Genomic DNA, 19,191 nt, shown 5'->3' on the forward strand with positions numbered 1-19,191 from the left:
TTCTTTTAGTTTATTAGATTGACAAAGTTAATTTAAAAATAACCTAGGGAACTTTAAGTGATTCTTGGAAGGGCTAACATGCGTGCACATATGGAAGGCCACCCATTTTCTTCTGTATGTATGTTATGTTGTGAAGAGAGTTTTTGCATTAATTTTTATAATTTCTTAGAATACAGAAATACATTGCCAACATTAAATACCATTATTCTGATGATGAAATGCTTTCAATTCTGTTCTTTATACAAGCGAACATTTCATCTAGTGTAGCCAAGGAGCAATTTGATAAAATGGTACAACAGTTTATTGCCAAAAAACCCCCATTTTCATCTGAAATACAACCTGGGGCACATAGCATCTAATTAAATTCATTCAAAGTACAAATAATTGACTAGAAACCAAAATGCATTTCAAAGTAAACACCAATTAATGTGACACCCAATTTCTTTCCCCTTTTCTAATCACCCCAATGTGCAGGTATGGCTCATATACAACATACTCAGTTTAGTTTGTTGGATTCGATTAGAATATGCTTTATATTTCAGTCCAAGAATTACATCTCATGCTTCACAGGCAGGTTGCTCGGGTGTTTTTTCTATTTGATTTAAAAAAAAAAAGTCAGTGATATAAGAAGTTCTTCTCTAATTTTTCTTTGAGAAGAATTCTCATTACCTAATATTTTTACCTCTTTCATTTGATACATGGATCTGTGCTTCTTTTGACAATAGCACCATCTTTTTTTTTCTTTGTTTCCATGACAGTGAATACACAATAGAAAACTATAAAGCCACACATACAGGAACTCTGGCAGCTACGTTCCAGTCAACCTAGTTTGTGAGACAAGGCTTCAAATAATAAAACTGTGTTCAGCAACACTCAACAAATGATCATCTATAAAGTAATAACACTTTGAACAGAGAGCAACAGGCGATTAATCGAGCACAAGAGGGGCCAAGTGTAGCTGATCACTTGTGAAAGTAGTCAGCCACTTGATTTGTTTTGTCTTGGAGAGGTCAATGATCAAAGCTACTCCCAGAAAGAACCTGGAAGGAATTGCTGATTCCAGGAACCATGATGATGGCATCTTGGTTGCAATATACTTATGTGTCATTCATTCACTAAATATTTACTGAGCAACTACAATGTAGCAATAGGAGATCAGTGCTAGAAAACATGAAAAAGGCAAAGTCCATGCCCTGAAGGAGCTCAATGTATTTTGGGAAGAAGAGCAACTCTGGTTCTTAACAAGGAATAGAAGCTCTGCTAATATATACCACAAATCGTCCCTTGATGCTTATAATATACATTTAAGTATTTCAAAAAGTGAAAACCACTAACAAATAATGACTTTCTTTTCGAACAATGTTAAAGTTTCATGACTGTAGTTGCCATTGTTTTTATCTATACCCAGATTCAATTTCCTTGTACTGAGCGCCTACCACGTACCAGGCACTTCCACATAGTCAGTTTCTACTTCTCCCAAGCTACCTAAAACGTGTTTGCAACACAGTGGGTATTTACCATTTTGAAAAACTGTGAACTAAAAAAATTTACACTATATATTGTTATGGGTTAAGTAATTCAAAGGAATCTAAACCCTGAGAAACCTAGGAAAATCCTTTTTCAGTTATTCAAATTTATATATTTTACTTGGGCTTCTCATACCTCATAGTTTACATTAAGCGATACTAAATAAAAGTAGTCTTCAAAGTGGCAGCGTGTAATGCAGGGTCTTTCTGGGCACCATCATGACTCTCAGTTATCACCACAATGGTAAGTGCGGGCGTGCTGTGAATACTGGTAGTGCTGTCCTGTTGTTTAAGCTACCATGGATTTATGGAAGGTTCTTTTGTCTATGATGACTATATGAGAAAGGATCTTGACCCACTCCATTTCCAGGTCCTGAAAATGTGTGTGACATGAACCTATTTCTAGGAAATCTCCTCCATTTAGTTCTCTTTAACTTTGGTCTCCCCACTTCTTTCACTGTCTGAGATGACAGGGTCATTTAAGGAGCATTTTTAAGGCTTTAGGAAATAAATTCAGTCTAGACAAAGGTCTAGACAACTCTTCTTTAATGCTTGGACAACTGGGAGGAAAGCAAGAGGTCAAGCTTCTTGAGGGCAGGGGCCTGGATGCCTGGCTGGTTTCTGTCCTGGCCTCAGAGCTCCCAGCACAGTGTGTTCTCTCAGTGATTACTGAGGACAAAGAGTCAGGCCACTCCTCTTCTCTCCACTGCAGCAGCCAAGAGGTAATACAGACCAGGGTGCAGTATGCAAAGCTGTCACTCAGATCTCCCACTTGCCTAAGGTAGCAGATGATTGGGTTTTGCATGCCTGGTTTACACTCTTCAAATATTTATAGACAGTTCTCTTTGCCTCAAGCCCTAGTTGTCACTTAGCCAAGTTATACATACATGGTTCTTTTAATCTTTCTTTAGAAATCAATCCCACCAAGCTCCTTAATCATTCTAGATGCATTTCTCTCAACTTTTGGCTGTTTGTCTCTCTGGTAATTTATTCTGTTGAAATGCATGAAAATAATACAGATGTGGAACAGAGGATGGTTTAGTCACCTTTCTATTACAAGGAGCAATGTCTTTTATGTGCAAAAGAAAATTATCCTTTTTCCTTTTGTATGATCATGTTTTTAAAAAATTCATATTTAAGTTGATGGATCAATCAATACATTGCAAGAGAAAGGATGAAAAAAGTATCATCAGTATTATATTCTCTAAGGATGATATCATCATTGATTGAACTCTTTCTTGTGTCTATAAACTGATTAATTTAACCTGCAGTATTCAAACATGGGGGGAAAATGGGAACCCAGCATAATATAGTCACCACAAAGAGGCTTAAGTGCCCATCCTCAGGTACTGTCTACTTGTGGATATGTCTAGCTAACTTCAGCTTTTCACTGGAAAAAAATTTTAAAGAAGTTATATTTTTTCCCATTATAAAAGTACCCCCTTAAGAAAATTTCAAATAATCAAAAGTGAGAAAAAGTCACTACCACAAAACAACATTTAACATTTTTAAATAATTTCATTTAAGTCTTTTTTGGATGCATTCCCCACCCACACCCCAGGCATGCTCATATCATTTGCAGTTTAACAGCTAGCTTTTTCACTTAATATTATAAAATGTCATGTATTGTACTGCCCTCAAATCCTGATTTTAATGACAACAGACTACTCCATCAAGTAAGTAGATGTGCTTTAACTTTACAATTCCCTATTGCTGGATATTTATATCACTTCCAGTTTCTCTCTAGATTAAATGTCATTACAAAGAAAATCTTTGTGTGTAAAGCTTTTCTGTATTTAAGACTACTCCTAGATTCATAGCAGTAAAATTAATGGATCAAAGGATACCCAGAAAACAAATCCTGAGGGAAAGAATTAATGCAGGTTCTATTCGAAGTGAAAAATACCACCTTAAGTACAAAGATTTGTCTTTTGGCTCTGATGCCCAAATCATAGGGAGTTGTAGAACACTGTCAAAGATGGCAAATTCTAGTAACTTAAATATAGTACTCACTAGTAGTCTGCTCCTTTAACTGCACAAGTATATTGTTGAACCCTTATTAATCAAGTTAAGAATCAAGTCTTCACCTTACCTAGATCTACCATCAGAAGGCGAGTGAGGGCAGTGTAGAAAGTGGTTCGGCACCTGAAGTCACTGAGACTGTAACTGTCACTGATTCCAAGGAAGGGAAAGTGTTCACTCTAATGAAAGCAGAAGAGCATCCAAAGTTACTAATGCTTTACCTAAACTATCCAGAAAATTCTAGTCATGAATGAAAAGAAATGACTTACCGTGTGGTTTTTTAGCATAAACTTCACGGCATCTATCTTCACAAGTTTTTTTAAAAGGATATAGGTAAAAGAAGTTAAGGAATCTGGGGAAATATAATTGTCTTTTCAATAGATAAGAAATCACAAAATAACCCTGAACTATAATGGCATCAATTTCTATTTATGAAGAATCGATATTATTTCTAAAGAGTATTCCTACAGAAGTGTCTTTCATTCTGTTAAGAATGATAATCCATTATTAACCAGTGCAATTACTTTTCCTATCTTATACATATTCTCGTTATGGAAAGGAAAAATGAATTTTATAATTAAGACAAAAACTTCTTTACTATTAAAGCCTTGATAGTAGAAAATTAAAACTGACCCTTTTTACATTTTGGATATAACTCGAGAACTTCTTTTCACTTAATATTATTTCATAAAAAATAATTATAAAAGACTCATAATAGAGTATCCAGAAAGAGAAAATTATTCAAGTCTAAGAAACAATGAGCCCAGTTAGTAGAAATCTAAGGAAATTCTGCTTTAGATGAAGATCAGAATACAGTTAGAAAGACGTAGCCGACTGCATGTCATCAAGTGTTGAAGGACAGGTTTAAATGACCTAATATTTCTCAAGTACCTACCAGGCTTAAGACATTTCATATTTGTTCATTCACCTAATCTTCACAATTACCCTGTTAAATATTATTTTTTCTAATCCACAGATTAAAAAAACCAAAGTTCAGAGAAATTAAGTTACTTACCCAAGATTACACAGCTATGGACTGACAGTGTTGAGATTTGAACTGAGGTTTGACTACAGAGGCCATGTTCTTTCTAGTGTACCACATTACCACCTGAACAGTTCAATTCAGAATGAGAATAAAGTTGAGAAATCATAAACATTAGCACAAGACCTAAATAATTTCTCGTTAATGCTGCCATCAAAGAAGGGCTGATGTGTTGCTAAGAACATCTATTGAGCATACAAACACCCTCTTCTCTTACTTAGTCATTCAGGTGTCGGTGTAAAAGAGCAGGAAAAAACATTGAACACGAGTCAGAAAAGCAGGGCTTCTGGCTTGACTACACCATTCAATCAGCTGGATGAGTATGAGTACCATACTCAGCTACTCTGGGCCTTAGTTTCCCTCTCCAACAAATGAGGGTGATACCCAAGCTATCTTACAGGATTGTTGTGAGGATCAGATGAGGCAAATGTCTTTGCCAATTATAAGTCAGGGAGGAAGACACAAAGATGCAGAGAATTAACATGTACAGATGTTTGCTACTTGCAGGGTTAATTCTCACAAGCCCAGGGGACAGGCAGTATCACTTCTGTTTTTCTGATGAGGAAACAAATTCAAACAAATTCAATAAAACTTTCCAAAAGACAAGCAGTATAATTCAGATTCAAGTCCCTCTGACTCTAAAGCAACAATTCCAGTTGCATGTTAAGCATGTGTATTTGGCTCACCCCCATATTAAGGCTGTAAGCTTTCTAAGGGCAGGGGCCACACCTATGCATTTTGCTCATGCACATGCTCTCAGTGGGTGCTCAATGCACTGTGTTTTTCTGGCAGGCTGAAGGGGAACAAGATCAGGGCTGATAGGCGGGAGGTTTTTCCCTGCGTACAAAGATGAGATTTGATGATTTTTTCCCCCAGTATAAACCACTGAGCAGAAGAACTGCCACTCAACCTTCACTCATTTAAACAGGGGTGGGGATCAATAAACTAAGAAATATCTTAAGTAAACACCAAATACAATTCTCTTGGAATTGCAAAGTTAAAAGTGACAGGGTCTATGGGTAATAAGAATGCTGCCATTAATAGGAATCTTCCTGTCAGTGCTACTAATAAACAGCAAGTCATGTTTTGACAATAGAATATTTATGGTAGCAATAAAGAGAACATTCACAGGAAGAATCTCATCTGCCAAAGACACATTTTCTGTAGAACTGCATCTGTGCACTTTGTATCAAGGCCAGCCTCACTGCCTTTTAATTACATTCTAAAGCAAAAAAAAAAAAAAATGATTAAGAATAAATTTTTCCTTTTTTCAATAAAGAAAAAAATAAGAATTCATCTGATTATTTATATTCCCTTATAGGAATTCAACTCAAAGCTATTACGGCCCTTAAGAGAGTTTGTAATGTTTTCTTAAAAAGGCAAATGGATATATCATCTTTATGATCTTTTTACTTTCATCTTGTTCTTCTCTAAGAGACTCGAATTCTTAGAAGATGCACCATTTCCGTTGGGTGGCAGCATTTTAGTTGCATGGCAGGACTAGGCTAGATTTCGGAGGCTTGTCTGGACCAGCTCCTCAGTGAACACAGTAATGGTGGCTAACAGCACCAGTAGCAGGAGCCTAGAGTAGTGAGTAAGAGAATTTAGTGAAGGTCACTCTTGGAACATGTAAATGGTAGGGCTAAGATTCAAATCCACATCTGTCTGACTCTATACTATAAGCTCTTTTCACTAGGTTACATCATATCCATTTGATTTTGAAGAGGCCAGTGATTTTATAGAGATCACTAGTTTTTTTTGAGACATTAAGAGAAACTGGAACTGGGTCCCAGAAAAGACAGGGAAACTGTTCTTTTAGGAGGCACCATCATTAATGAGCCTTCACCACACCCAGGACAGAGCAAACTCCATAGCCTGGCTGATATTAACACACTAAACAAAATTCCTAGGAAATTCCTGTCTGTATCCATGTGGTTATGAAAATACCGAGGAAGGTGAACATGGTCTTATTGATAGCTAACATGGCAAATGAAGAAAGGAAAGAAAAAGTCAAGACAAATGGTGTATGTTACAGATGGAAAATTTTGAAAATTTTGAAAATTTTTACCTTTGAAGGGGAAAACCAAATTGAGAATGAACTGGTTTCTTCGGTTACAGGAGTACTACACACTTTAGTAGCTGATGGGCATATAGCAGGACCAAGTATGACTTCAATTCATGGTATCTAGTCTTTACTGAGTATCTACAACATTTCATCAAACCTAAAATGCCACTGGTTATAACAGACATCATTATTGTATGTGCTAAGAAAGGTGTTTTAAAATACCATCAATTGTGGTATTTATGTATATCTTATTTACAGAAGTGTTAAAATGTGAAGTAATTTGTTTTAGAATCAAAAGGAGTGGTATATTAGGCATATGATATCCACTAAGCACCAGACGTAGATGATACAGTGATCTAGGCAATTACTGAAAAACCATACATGTTTACAAATAGCTTTTGCAGACAGAATTAGATCCTGACGATAGAAGAAAGTTCATAGATAAGAAAATGACGTGTTGGAATGATAGGTACGGATGATAGGTACAAAGTACAATGACTGAAATATTAGTGTTGTTATTTCAAAATTGAGATTACGTCCATAAACCCCACTAACCTAAAAACATCCAAATACGTCTAACCAAAATGAAGCATCTTAAGGAATACTAATAATTACTTATAAGGAATACAAGTTAAGGCTTTGTCAATTAACAAAAGGGGTAACGTTAATTCAAATGCCCACTATGCGAAATTTTGAAACAAGAGAAGAGGAAAAAAAAGACTCCTAATCTCTAATAACTTACAAAGTAAAAGAAGGGCCTAGCCAATACTAAGCTATATGATATTCACCCTCAGATATATAGATAAGAACTAGGTGTTCAGGAACATTAAGAAAAATAAAGATGATAGGAACGAAAATGAAAGGAGTTAATATTCCGTGAGTACCTCCTATGTGACAGGGTCAGTAGTGCCAGGCGCCCTATTTTATTAGATAAACAGATGTATTGTTACAGTGCTGGCTTCGGCAGCACATAGGTGAAAACTGGAATGATACAGAGAAGGTTAGCATGGCTGCTGTGCAAAGATGTATTGTTACATATTTATTATTTTATTTAATCCTTACAAAATCCCAAGAGATAGATAATATTCCCTTTCTACAGATGAAGTAACTGAGCCTCCGAGAAACTAAATGATTTGTTTTTGTTCTTTCAGTTAATACCATGACAAAGGATCACAACTGCTTTGGTACAGCTTCACTAAGTCTTTAGCAAGACCCGAAAATTTAAGAGAGACCTAATTGAGTTGCAATGGGTCAAATGAAAAGAATAGCATATGTGGTGATTCAGTGAAAGACAATGAAGGGTGTCAAGCGGAAGGTAAAATAAATTTCCCTGGCCTGAGCATAAAGTACAAATTGTGGTTGAGTGGTGGATCAGGAAATTAGTTATGAGAACTCAGTAAGTCAAGTACTGTTAAAGGACTCAAGTTCTAATCAATAATTTTACTTTGACCCGAGAAGCAAGCGGAAGCGATTCTGGGCTTTTGGCACGAGAAATGATCAGATCACAATAATACTCGAGGAAGGTAATCTTGTGAAGCAAGAATCTAAAGAACTGGGTGATGGTTTGAATAAGTGGGTAGAGAGGATTCTCACACTTGATTCTAGTATAAAAACAAATGGAGCAGATAAATTATGGGATGACTTTTCCATGGATAATAGAGACAGAAAACAGAAATAAATCAACATTTCTTTTGATGAGAAATGTTAATAGAAGTACGCCTGAGGGATATATGCTGAAACTAGTTTTATTTAACATTCTCAAAACCATCTGGAGATGGTGGTATTCACTGAAATAAAGCAATTCATTTTAATTCTGTTTCACAAAAGCAGAATTACTACTGGTTACTACTAAGTATTTCCTGTAACAGACATACCCAATTGTACTTCCATCCCTCACCCTTATTTCATTCTACACCTTGGTTTCATCTCTCACCCCCAACTCTTTCCTGACCCCCACCTAATTCAGGATTCACACCCCAGTGGTGGGAAGATCAGTGAGAGGGTAAGAAGGTCTGGCTTGCACATTACTTGTATACTTAATGGTTTCTATATAAGCTACATCTAAATGACCCTAAAAAGAGCTCCCTCAAAACTACCATATCAAAATGTCACATATCCACATTATTTTTAAGTGCACAGACTTTCAGACAATTAGCATATAATTTATTTGAGTTAAATTTTAAAAAGAAAAAGAAACTATGTTACTAAAACAATGGACTTTGAGCTCTTAGGAAAAATACGTGAAAGGCAGGCGGTCTGGAATCAGGATCAATCCTGTTAGAATTTAAAATCTGTGAGGGCAGAGCCTGTGTCTCATTTGTTTTTTGCTCTGTACTTAGAAAATGCTTAATTAGTATTTGCTGACTTGAAAGAGGCCAGTAATATAAATTATTAGGATGAATATGGAATTAAATTATTTTACTCTTAGTGTTAAATCTAAAAGGATGCAGTTCTGGGTATTGTACTAACACAACAACAAAAAGCAAGCATGAAAAGACAAATGAAACTGGAAGAGGTTTGGGGTTGAAAAAGAAAAGCATCACGGTGACCAAGCAGCCTGAATAGGAAGCAGACTTTTTGGCTTGTAAAAATGCGAACAATTGAGAGAAGCTACTGACAGATAAATAGATTCATGATGCATGTGGGTAGGAATTATATTCACCAAATCCTGGTGTACAGGAACTAAGGAGATAGTCTCAAAGTCTTAGAGGGCTAGTGAGAAGCCAAATGGAGGGAATTATTTCTTTAACAAAGAACTTGAGCCAGCTTCATAGATGTCCATGCTATGCACTTGCACAGGGTTCTTCTATGCTTAGAAGGGCCTGTGCTTGCTTCAATGCTGTGTTGTTGAGGTCTTGAATTTTTTTTTTAAGATTTTATTTATTTATTTGAGAGAGAGAGAGAGAGCGAGATTGAGAGAACATGAGCGGGGTGAGGGGCAGAGGGAGAAGCAGGCTCCCTGCGGAGCACGGAGCCCCACGCGGGACTCAATCCCAGGACCCTGGGATCATGACCTGAGCTGAAGGTAGACACTTAACAGACTGAGCCACCTAGGCGCCCTTGAATTTTTTTTTTTAAAGATTTTATTTTTAAATAATCTCTACACCCAACAAAGGGCTCGAACTTACAACCCTGAGATCAAGAGTCACATGCTCCACTGACTGGGCCAGCCAGGTGCCCTGATATTTGATAACTTATGAACAAGGCACCCCACATTTTCATTTTGTACCTGGCCCTGCGAATTATACAGGTGGTCTTGCAATAACATGGAGAAGTTATTCATCCTAAGAACTGTAGTTAACAGTCTCAACGGGGTAAAATGAGTTTGGACACATTCACGAATTAGTGTAGAATCTGGTTTGGGGTCTGTTTTTAAAAAGCTAAAGATATTCTGGGTTTTCTTGAAGACGATGTAGTAAGGGCAACTACCAACAGAGGGCCCAACAGAAAATGAAATTTCCTTTCTCATTATTATCTACCTGAAACCCAAAGTGAGACATGTTGTTGCTGTAAATTTGAGTAAACAATGAATTTAAGTAGAAATACTGATCAATTACTTTTCAAGGGAAAAAAACCCTTGAAATAATGATTAATAAACAAACAGAATTCTTGATGAAATGTAACACTTTCCTCCCTCTTTCTCAACACTTAAAATAAGTTTACGACCCTTCTCTCCCCAGTTTCCCCAGCCGCTTCCCTGTTCCATCACTTAAACAGTATCACCCCTTTCCCAGTTAGAACTAGACAGAAACCCCCTTCCCAGTTAGACAAAAATTGGAAAGTATTTGAAAGAGGGAAAAGGATCCACAAGTATTAAACCTGGATGTGGAGGGCTGCCCAGGACAGAGCCATTTCAACTCTGTACATGTTAGATAAAGCTATTTAGAATCTGAAATTCTTGAAATTTGGTCTTGGAAATTTAAAGAGTTTATTAAAAAGTTACTCAGATGTATGTGCTAAATGTATTATATATGCCCCATGTAATGAATCTGATGGGAAAACAAATTTTCCCTCAAAAAGGCCACTGGATTTAAAATTACAGTAGTCTTACCAACTTGGAAAGCTTCAAACCTTGGGGTAAAATGCAACAGGCTCTCCAGTTAATATCTGGGGACTTGGGGCGCCTGGGTGGCTCAGTCATTAAGCGTCTGCCTCCGGCTCAGGTCATGATCCCGCCGGGTCCTGGGATCGAGCCCTGCATCGGGCTCCCTGCTCTGCAGGAAGCCTGCTTCTCCCTCTCCCACTCCCCCTGCTTGTGTTCCCTCTCTTGCTGTGTCTCACTCTGTCAAATAAATAAAATCTTTAAAAAAAATAAATAAATAAAATCTGGGGACTTAATGTAATGGCCTCCTCACACACATTATAATTTAGAGGAACTACACTATCTCCAAAAATGTCAAGTCTGCATTTCCCTAGTGAAGACAAAGTCCTATAGAGAGGTACCTGATTTTATTTGGGATATCCAGTTCTATTTTCCAATTATCTTAAAAAGCACGTTTGGCCCCTAAGCCACCAGCATCACCAGAAACTTGCTGAAAATGCAAATTCTCAGGCCTCAGTCTAACACCTCCTAAAACATCAACTCTGGGGGTGAGGTCCAGCAATCTGTATTCTAACAAGCCCTCTAATGATTCTGATCATCACTAAAGTTTGAGACTACTACCTTAAGGCAAGTAAACACGAGACTTTTCAGCACTTCCTAAAAATGAGGATCTTTTGTGATTTCAATTTCCAAACAAGTGGTCAGATAGAAGAACACCAAAGTTCCCAGACTGGCTTTGAGAACCATAAACAAACACTGAATAGGATTCACTCTGAAGAAGATAAAAACAGAAAAAATGAAATGAAAAGTATCTGAAGGCATGCATTAGAAAGTAATCAGGAACATTTAAAAACTTTGTAGTAAGGCGCTTTTCAGTTATTCCTTCCTAATATTTTAAATACAAATATTTTGGAATATTAATATATAAACAGATTTCCATTAATAGAGGCCAGTTGGTGATCATTTTTATCTTGCATAACTGTTTCTACTGCTGAAGAGTCCATCCTATTTTTAACACAGATATAATGTATTGCTTTAAAAATCAGGATTTAAAAACACATTATAATAAGGAAATCGATTGGAAACAACAAAACATGCATTAGGTAACCAGCAACTGCACTGAAATAGACATACTACTCACATATTCCATTATGTAAATGAATTCAAAGATATTTCATGACTGATCAGCTAGAAGGGACATAATGATTTATAATTCAAATAACTGAGCACTGAAATCAAATTGAACTAATACATATTTCTAAATATGGAAACCTGAAATAATTGTTAAAAAATATAAATCAATGTACCCAAGTTGAAATCATTCGTATCCCTTGGTTTAAATGTTATAGCTTTTAAGTTTTATCTAATAAGTTTTCTGAAAATATGATTTTTTTATTAACGTCAAAAAGAAGTGTTCAAAAGCAATAAACAGCTTATGAAACAAACCGTTATAATTTTAGGGTTAAAGAATATGTAAGAGATATAAGGTGATAGGAAAAGGATCTTACTTAAATAGTGGATAGAAATAAATTAGGCATTATGCAAATTATTCCAAAAAGAATACAAATTGAATTAATTTTATATTAGATTTCAATTCCAACCTAAAAAATAGGGTAAATATAAACAATAGATACGTGCTATAAAATAACACCGGCTTCCTTCCAGATAATATGCTCTCAAAGTAATTCACTGTGAAAAGGCCAGAGTTTGCAAGACTAGGAAGTACTTATAAACCACTTCATATGTTAGAAATAAAGAGTATTTCAGCATTATTAAAAAAAAATACAGGTTGAGTTTTTTTTTTAATAAGAAAAAATACATATCTTAAAAAGCCAAAATGACCACTGGAATTGGGTTGTACATCACTTTCCAGTAAAAAGGAAAAACAGCCTGGACAGGTGTAATTTATCATTTTTCTGATTTAATATCAAAGAAATATATTAAAATAATAAAAAGAATCCTGAAATCCTCAAAATTTGTAGTGATAAATAGCCCTCTCTGTCTTTATTACATTATACCTACTAACAGAAATATTGCATGGTGGATTTTGCCAGACAAGGACGATTATTTTCCAATAAAAAGTTGCATATTAAATTCCAGCACAAAAGTGGGTGTCTAATACTTTGGAAATCTTTTATGGTTTCCCAAGGAACACAATTTTAAACTTAACTAATACAAACATATTCCTGCAGTAAACCTACATTAAAAATTTCCATACAATGCCACCGATTTTCAGAATGCTGTCCTCATATTTAAATAACAGCTAATCTTGGTAGTTAACTAAACCAACACTTATTTTTCATAACTCCTATATATTTGATAGCTAACATATAAAAGACAATCTACATGCTTCTCTCTCACTGGTAGAAACAGGACAATAGTATTAACTATAATATAGTAAGAAAGGATGATTCTGGTTTTAGATTTAAAAAATCTGCTAAAGATAGAAACCCAAACATTTAATGATAACGGGAAATCTTATTTTAGAGTAAATAAGCTGTTGATTTCGTGGCGGCAATAATCCAAGAAGTGGTAAAAAAAACTTATATAATTTTCTTCCTATTACTCCTTCGTGCCTCGTAACTAATCAAAATAATATTCTTTTCAATTGAAGAATACTGAAGCTATAGTATTTACCCTCAGGAATTCAATTTTTAGAAGGTAATATTTTTAGAACATCTTGACCTTCTTCAAATTAGTAACATGCTTTCTTTTAAAACAAGAACTCCCTGACAATTAAGAAAAATCACAGACTAAAACACATATGGTTGCATACTTTCTTCTGTATCCATTTATTAAACTGGATGGATATAAACATAACTTTAACTAGTTAGGAATCTATATATCCATATAAATTCAATTGTGATTCTGGATAAATGTTCATAGTTGGTAGCTAATATAAATCTTTCAAAAACATACTTTACAGATAAGGTTAAATGAAAGGTTTTTTTTTTTTTTAATTAAAAACAGTTACAAACATTATGAACAAGGAAAATACCTGGGCAACAGAATGCACGTGTTAGGGTGTTTCTATACATTACTAGATATACAGGAAAAAGGATATCCAACAGAAAGATCATTTAGGAACTGAAGAGTCCTTGAAATCACGGGCTCGCATCTTCCCCAGTATTTAAGATTTGTAACACTAAATATGAAAAAAAAAATGGTTTTAATTGTAAGTAAGGTATTTGCTTGTATAGAAAGAACATGGAAATACACATATATTTACATAAGTTAGGTCACCTAAGTCAGAAATATCTCACAAAGTTGAAAAACAGGTTTAAATACCAGGGGAACATTTTCTATTCTATTCTTTTTAATGGCATAATCAAAATTATATGCAATCAATGTATAATGAACATTGTTCTCCGAATGGTACATAATTCTCTAAATTTAGTTTTATAAATTAAAAAATTGCCTGTTTCACAGAAGAAACATCAAGTTTGTAACTAAAATAAACATATTAGGGAATGACAGCAAGAGTTACAAAGGAAGTCAAACAGAGGCTCACAGTTAACGAGCAAGAAAGGAACCATCAAACTTGTGGCTCCAAAACTCACTTCTTATGATCATGACTGTTTATGTAGCTTTGTTCTCTGCAAGCAACACAGTACTATCTACCTGTTACACAGATAAAAGTGGGTTGCCAAATGGAGGCATACAAATTCAGGCTAAATGTACAAAATTATGTCCATGACTAGAAACTAGTTAATTCTGCTAACAGATTATAAAGGATGATTTACGGCAAGTTTCCATGAGTATGTCTCCGATAGCCATAGGTTCCCGCTGGAATCAATGAATGCCCTGTCTTAAGGCAATCAGACCTCTCCCAATGATTCCAGTTTGCAATAATCTCTTCAGTTGGTCTTTGAAACTGGGTATTTTCATTCTAATTAAAAACAAAAATGCTGCCCAACTGACTTGAAGAATCAAAGTCTGTACACGTTTTAAAACCATGTTTTGATGGTGCATACTGCAGTTGTATGGGTACCTTGAAAGATAAGAATGTCTTTTGGATGGTGAATTTTAAATATGTGAAATTAAGTTTCAATTAAGAACAATGCTACCATTCTGAGAATTATAGCATAATTTAAAAAGGTCTTTTATTAAAAAACTAAAATTATTAAGAGATTTAAACACAGTAAAAATACCTGTTACATTCAAAGCAACAACAACAAAAGAAAAATCAAAGAACTCACATTTTCGTCATGAATGTTTCTAGAACATGGTTGTCATCTGTTATTCCTAAAACTTCGGACATACGGGCATATACCTGGATGAAAACATTTAACTGTTAAAAGCTTTATCATTAACATATATTTTCAAAAGACTATTCAAATTGAACAAATGTAAGATTTAAAGCATTGTCGCATCCACACTGAAGAAGGGAGTGGGTAGGGAGAGCAAATGAAGGATTTTTTTAAAAAAGTATAATTTAATAATTTACTCTCTTTTTCTTCCAGGAAGTACCTCTCTTATTTTGAAACACACACCCACACTCATGTACTTGTTTTGTTCCCAGAACACCACATAATTTTTTTTCTCAAAGTGGTAAACCACCCCTTTCTCAAAGACGGGCATATGTATATAAAGGGCTAAAAAATGAAGTGTCTCAATAAAAGGCTCCGGCATTTAAAAAATTTCTATCTATTCCAGATATCAGCAAACCATCAAATAATTCAGGATTATGTTAGTCAGTTATAAAAATAAGGATTTCAAAAGTAAGAGGAAATTAAAGAATTTATAGACATTCTCCTCAAAAATCTCTCAATTAAATTCCCCCAAATACAGAGATAGGTCTTACTTTCCAGGCTGAAACTGAAATCCCAGGCTCAGAGATTCTCTGCTGAATACATCAGGGCCTGGGAATCCACTAAGCTTCCAATTAGGGAGTGTTGGCTGCAGACTTTGGGGTGCAACATTTCAGTCCCAACCCAAGCCACATTGAGCTTATAAACACATATCCCACCTCAACTGGGAAAATGCCACCAGCAGCGAATGGAATATTCCCTAATAGCCTGGCAAAGCCGAGAGGTGGGTTGACACCTCCATACTCCCTGATGCTCTGGTGTGATTCCAGGTTCTCCCTGCCAGACACCAGCTGTATGGGATTTTTCGTCTGTGATTTGATCCCCTGTGATTGTGTTCTCTCACTTTCTCCTGATCTGCCTATTTCCTAGGGTACGGTATGGCAACTTAGCTTTCACTCCCTATGCCTTTTGCTTTTCACATGTAAACACCAGCTTGGTATACTGCCATAGGTCATGAAGGTGAGATAAAAATCACAGGGCACCACAAATCACCCAGAACTATAGGGTTATATAGGGGAGGGAGGCTGGCTGTTCATTGCAGAGATTTCGTATCTGGATTTTAAACACTATTTAAAGTAGAAGCTCATGTTCTGGGCTTTCAACCTAAGTCCCATAGCCAGAAGCTGCTCAGGCAGTAGTGAATCAGTGGGAGAGAGAGAGGGAAAAGAAGGGGCAAGTGGAGAGGGCAAGAGAAGGAAAGAAGGGGCAGAAAGGTGGAGGGGAAAAGCTGGGGGAGAGAGAAAGGAAGATTGAGATTTACATTCCTGTTGCAACTCTTTTGCTAATTTCTGAGCCCTACGGAAAAGCATTTTAATTACTCTAGCTATGGTTTTGCTCATGAGAGTAGGCCTTCATCTCTCATTAGATTGAAGCTATCACTCTGTTAGTAAGATGTTTAGGGGGAAGAGCGAGCCAGGGAGAGAAAATCTCGCGAAATGAGTTACCACCAATCCTCAATGATCAGAAACCTTTAGGCACAGAGAAAGCTCAAAGGAAGACTGGTATGTAGAAAGGGAAGTTTCCCTTATCTCAGCATAACCCGAAACCTCTCTCATGGATGGGAGTAAATTGGGCCCTTGGAAACTCTGATATTGATATGATTCATGGCACATGAGGCCCTTTACAACTTGGTCCCAACATACCTCCATCTGAAGCCACAATGAAATACTGACGGACCAACTGAGGCTCCTCATGCAATTTCAGATTTCTAGGAGTTCATGTACTGTTCATTTTGCCCGAATCATTTTGCCTTCATTCTCTCCCCTTGATTCTCATTCAAAAGTCATCTCCTCGGAAGCCTTTGCTGCCTTCCCAGGAAGAATGAGTTGCACTCTCCTTTATGTTCCAACAGTGTCTGGTCTATCCCTCTCTCACAGTATTTTTCACACTGCAATTGTCTGGGTGTCCATCTCCCCCACTACACTGTACCGTATTTTTGTAAAACAAAAGTTTACATTTTCAAGGCTTTAGAAATGCTATTTTTTTATGGCATAGCTCAGAATTAATCTAATTTTGATTTTACCCAAGCCACACTGAATAATAAAAATATAATAACTAAAATGTGATTTTAAACATTCAAGACATTTTAACATTTAAAAAATATCTTTTTTAAATTGGTAGTTCTTACAAGGAAGTTTTCTGTGGTGTCCCTGGCTTCCAGAAAGGAGGAAGCTAGGCAGGCAGGTCTGTTGTGCTCTGCTGTCAAAACAGTTTCTCAGAGCACCAGATTTGACCCAATAAGATATTAGAAAAAACAGTCAACATTGACACATGGCAGTGCTTTAATCCACAATTATCCTTGTAACTTGCACCATTCCTTTTATCATCCATTAGCTTTGATTCCCATTATCCCATCTAGAACTGTGTCAACGTTTTTGTCCCAAGGGATTTCTCTCCACTACTAGGATCTGACAGTCAAGCTTGAGTACTAAACAGGATCATTACCTCTTAAATCCACTTATCTGATCTACTGAATAGTAAATTGAAAAGCTCATTAAGAGCAACAATCTGATTTGTTTTCACGTGTGACAGGGTCATTTAAAATCAATGTATGATTACTGCATTTCTTTTAAAAGACTGTCTCACATTTTCCAAGGCACCTTATCATTCAGAGAGCATGCGGATGATACGAAAATGTCTTCAAACATTTGGAATTTCATTATACCATAGACATATATAATTTGGGGGTGGGAAGCAGTCTGTCCCCAAGTCAATGAAGGCTTTCTACAGGAAAAATTCTAACACAATATTTAGGGGTTTTCAACATTTTCTAAAACTTCTATCACTTCACCGAAAAAAATTTTATTACAGCAAGAAGAAACTACATCACAATACTCATTTTAAGGAAGGACACAGAAGTTGGCATAGGAATGCAAGAAGGGGAAAAAAAAAAAAAACTTCCTTTAGTTCATAGATTCCTAATTTTTTATTTCAGAATCAGTTAAGATAATTAGATCATTATGAAAAATAAGCAAAGATTTAAGAAATAAGATACTAAGCTCATGTATGTTGTCCATTCTTCTCTGAGGGATACAGTGAAGTTGAAAATGGCTATGCCTTTGGTTATGTGTTTCACATAACTGGATGTGCACTCATTACAAGCTAGTTTTGCCTGGCCATCTGTGCCCTCCTCCCACTCTTTTTTTTTAATATGCCTGCATTTCTCTATTAGACTATAAGCTCCCTGAGGGCAGAGATCATGTTCTTTTATCTCCCATACCTAATACTCGATAAATGTTTGTTAAATGAATAAAAAAATGAATGTAATGTTAAAATGCACATTTTGGCTGATTTCATTTCTTTCACAATTTTTTAACAAAAGGAAAACAACCCATAAAAGGTACAGTTTTTGCACAGAACTTCTTCTCTGTGAAAATAATATCAGAATTCTATTCACCAGAAGTAACCTTAGTAAAATTTCATTATTTAAAAAGATGTGGTGTTAATGCTTAAACAATATTTCTGGAAGAAGCTCTCCCTATAGATGCAGTTCCTCTCCCTTGATACGGAGAGTATACACTGTTGGCCAGCCCGTTAGTGGCACATCCCATATCAGACAACAGAATACAATTTTGCTGTAGTATTAATTTTCCACGTGCATATGTCTTTCCTCAAATATTTCAAGCATGTGCTGCCTGATGGCAGGGAAATATTTATTTGTTTTTAACATCTCCAGAAGAAATTAGAACGTTGCCTTGATAAACTTAGCAATGTAGAAGGGCTTTGGTCCCAAAGATATCTGGATTTGAATTCTGGATCTGCCACTAACTAGGTTAAAGTCTCTGAATTTTGGTTTCCTACCTGTAAAACAGGAATAATAATAATACCTACTTAATGGCTTTTGGGCAGATGAAATGATGATACCTAACAGAGCTTGGCATTTAGTAGTTATCAACAAATGCTGCTTTTCTGATGGACCCTTTCTCAGAGTAGGTTTTAAAAACTGGCAGCTAATACCGTTTCAAGAGAAGGCTCATTACATAAAAAATAACAGAAGAGTAAGAGGGTGCTTACCTCGAAGGTTTCCACACTGCACAGATAAAGTTAAAACAAACAAAACCTTTAATCTGTACTAACTTTGAAATCTTTACATATATATTCAGTCAATTCTCCCACTCTAATCATGGTCAGAAATGGTATTTGTTAAAGGCCATAAAGCTTCAAAATTTCATGCTACAAAACTG

The 19,191-nt window shown here is 35.9% G+C and overlaps 1 protein-coding gene and 1 pseudogene across 5 annotated transcripts in view; one reads left to right on the forward strand and one right to left on the reverse strand.

The window, feature by feature from the left end:
• Positions 1 to 19,191, reverse strand: part of RANBP17 (RAN binding protein 17) — a 324,861-nt gene that overhangs the window by 78,650 nt on the left and 227,020 nt on the right. For all 5 annotated transcript variants that reach the window (XM_027605977.1, XM_027605978.1, XM_027605976.1 and 2 more), the window contains 4 exons: positions 14,897 to 14,970; positions 13,762 to 13,842; positions 3,818 to 3,881; positions 3,619 to 3,727 (listed from right to left, as the gene is read on the reverse strand). In XM_027605977.1, the coding sequence (XP_027461778.1) occupies positions 3,619 to 3,727; positions 3,818 to 3,881; positions 13,762 to 13,842; positions 14,897 to 14,970 (328 nt within the window). The remainder of the gene's footprint in view (positions 1 to 3,618; positions 3,728 to 3,817; positions 3,882 to 13,761; positions 13,843 to 14,896; positions 14,971 to 19,191) is intronic.
• Positions 7,607 to 7,707, forward strand: LOC113930046 (annotated as a pseudogene).

Source organism: Zalophus californianus, chromosome 5 (assembly GCF_009762305.2).
Source record: "Zalophus californianus isolate mZalCal1 chromosome 5, mZalCal1.pri.v2, whole genome shotgun sequence".
NCBI classification, from domain to species: Eukaryota; Metazoa; Chordata; class Mammalia; order Carnivora; family Otariidae; genus Zalophus; species Zalophus californianus.